The sequence below is a fragment of the Suncus etruscus genome, chromosome 2, assembly GCF_024139225.1.
Source record: "Suncus etruscus isolate mSunEtr1 chromosome 2, mSunEtr1.pri.cur, whole genome shotgun sequence".
NCBI lineage: Eukaryota > Metazoa > Chordata > Mammalia > Eulipotyphla > Soricidae > Suncus > Suncus etruscus.
This window is the reverse complement of record NC_064849.1, coordinates 68,227,810-68,230,403: the sequence shown is the minus strand read 5'-3', so window position 1 is coordinate 68,230,403 and position 2,594 is coordinate 68,227,810. Positions and strand designations below refer to the sequence as shown.

At 48.2% G+C, this 2,594-nt stretch overlaps 1 protein-coding gene across 1 annotated transcript; it reads right to left on the bottom strand.

Moving 5' to 3' along the window:
* Window positions 1–233: 233 nt before the first annotated feature.
* On the bottom strand, window positions 234–1,666 carry LOC126001744 (RNA-binding protein Raly-like). The gene is made up of 3 exons (XM_049768984.1): window positions 1,627–1,666; window positions 909–1,200; window positions 234–546 (listed from the first exon to the last, which is right to left on the bottom strand). The coding sequence occupies exons 1-3, from the start codon at window positions 1,664–1,666 to the stop codon at window positions 234–236; spliced, it is 645 nt and encodes a 214-aa protein (XP_049624941.1).
* Between the last annotated feature and the right edge of the window lie 928 nt (window positions 1,667–2,594).

The following is a 2,594-nucleotide window of genomic DNA, read 5'->3' as shown; positions in this document are numbered from 1 at the left end:
CACCCGGCAGCATTCAGGGGTTACTCCTGGCTCTGTGCCAGGTAGGAAGCGTCTGCTGCCAGCTCTCCTCTGGGATCCCCTGAGTGTGGCATCCAGAATGGGTGCCCAGCCTGAGTCCTGGGGCCATGCATACCTTTATCTTGTCAGTGGCATCACTCCAGTTAGGCTGCTTACTGTAAGGCCTGATACTCTGAATCTGTTTCTTGGCTATGTTCCAGCATGTCATCACTGTGTCAGTATCCCTCTTCATCACTATCTTTTCGAGACTGTGCTTCTGTCAGAGGCATGCAAGTCTCAGAAGGAGTGTTCTCTATGGGAGCTGGTGGCTGGGTGGTGCCACTGCCATCACCAACTCCACTCCCAATGCCATCAGCCACCGCCACCACTGTTGTTGCTGTTGTCACCTTGTTCTTGCCATCTGGCTTGGCCTTCTGTGTCGCGATCTGCTTCATAGGACCCAGCAGGGAGTCAGTGTTAGATTTAATCTGTGTCAGGTCTGTCTTAATGGCCATCAGCTCAATGCTCTTTAGATTGATCTTTGCTGTGCTGGTGGTGATGGCAACAGATCGAGCAAACAGCTTGACAGGTGTGATAGTTTTGACACGTCGAACCAAGGGGATGGTGATCCAGGGTCACTTCACAGGGACTGCCCTAGGAACTGGCACAGGTGACAGGCAGCTCTAATAGTTGAAAAGCCTGTGGTAGGGGCCGGGCGGTGGCGCTAAAGGTAAGGTGCCTGCCTTGCCTGCGCTAGCCTTGGACGGACCGCGGTTCGATCCCCCGGTGTCCCATATGGTCCCCCAAGCCAGGAGCAACTTCTGAGCACATAGCCAGGAGTAACCCCTGAGCATTACTGGGTGTGGCCCAAAAATCAAAAAAAAAAAAAAAAAAAAAGAAAAAAGAAAAGCCTGTGGTAGAAGTCTTCCAAGTAGTGATCATAATCAAAGCTGTAACCACTGTTGATGGCGGATGCTGGTCTCTTCAGCCCTTTGGGTCTATTGAGTTTGTTGATATCCAGCCATGCACCTGCCCATTTTCTCCCAGCATAGCAGCCCAGGTAGGCATGGTGCATACTGGTAGCATACTGGACAAAGGCACAGCCCTTATGCACAAAACAGCTGGCCATACGGTCATACTTGTCAAAGATGGTCTCCACATCTGACTTCTTCACCACTGCTGTGTTGAGCTTTCTAATGAAGACTGTTAAAAGGGACCAAGAAAACCTAGGGCCCAATGAAGGCTCAAGGTCCAGGAATGCCCAGGGCCTGGAGAAAAGCCCAGGGTCTGGGAATGCCCAGGGTCAGGGAGAGCCCACCGCCTTAATTAGAGACCACGAACCTTCAGAGATATAATCAGCAATGCAGGTATATTTCTCCAGAGCTCTGGGGTGTCACACAAGTCAGGAATTCAGTCTGCAGTGAGACCCCAAGCATCCAAATTCACAAACATTTAAGGGAATTCATATGATAATGAGCACACAGGTCAAATCATTTCATAGGTTCATACAGTTTAAATCATCCAATATTTTTTTTAGAAAAAGGCGCAATTTTCTGTCTGTTCAGACCCTTCATGACAGCATCTACCCCCAACTCCTAGACCAATGGCATGTAGAGATATGGGCTGGACCTTCCAGGTGGTCTCCTAATCTACAGGGTGGAGGACCCATTCTCTTGACAACATAGTGACCAAAGTAATTAGGGGAAGAAAGCCTTGTTTGTTCTATCATACTTCACGCAAGCCAGTGACAGAAGTGAGAATAGCATTAAACTAGATTTTACCCTTATTCTATACCTATTGTGCCATCTATGTGTTACTCTATTTTTTAGTGACTATGTGCAATCTTCCCTAATCTTCAAGGGCCATCTGTTATCTCTTGGTGCCTCCCTCGTGTGGGGACCAAGATGCCCCATGTTGGAATGCAGGATAGTCAGTTTGGTTTCACCTCCCTCTCGTCCCTTCAAGGTATCTCTGTGCTGGAATCAAGATGTCGTTATGATTTACAGCCTGGTTCCAGGAGTCAATTATGGTTAGCCTGGTTCCAGGAATCAGCTGTTGCTTTGAGCCTAGGCTTCCTTACCTTGTAATTGCAGCCTGTAACTAAATTTGTAATCACACCTACTACTAAGAAATCACTATTTCTATTAAAAATTATTTGAGAAACATAAAATTACTTAAGAACACACTATGCCAAAAATGTTAATTCCAACAAAGACCCAAGAGTTGATGGACATGAGGATCTTCAATGACATGTTGACTGCCTATGAGGTCAGGCAGCAATGTCCTCCTTTGGGTCATAGGCACAGCACTAGTTGCCTCTGAGAACCAGATTCCTATAACCCACTCAGAGAGATCGGGGAGAAACCATGCACCTAGGGAAAGAGTTGAAAGGGAGCAAGCAGCGAGAAGGAAGGAGACCGAGTCGAAGCACAAGGAGCAGAGCAAATGTCTGAGGGGTCGCCCCTGCTGCCCAGAACACCTGCTTGGAAAGCAGCTGGCAAAAAAGAAAGGGCCGGAGCAATAGCACAGCAGTAGGGCATTTGCCTCGAACATGGCTGATCTGGGATGGACCCAAGTTTGATCCCCTTCCCCCAAGC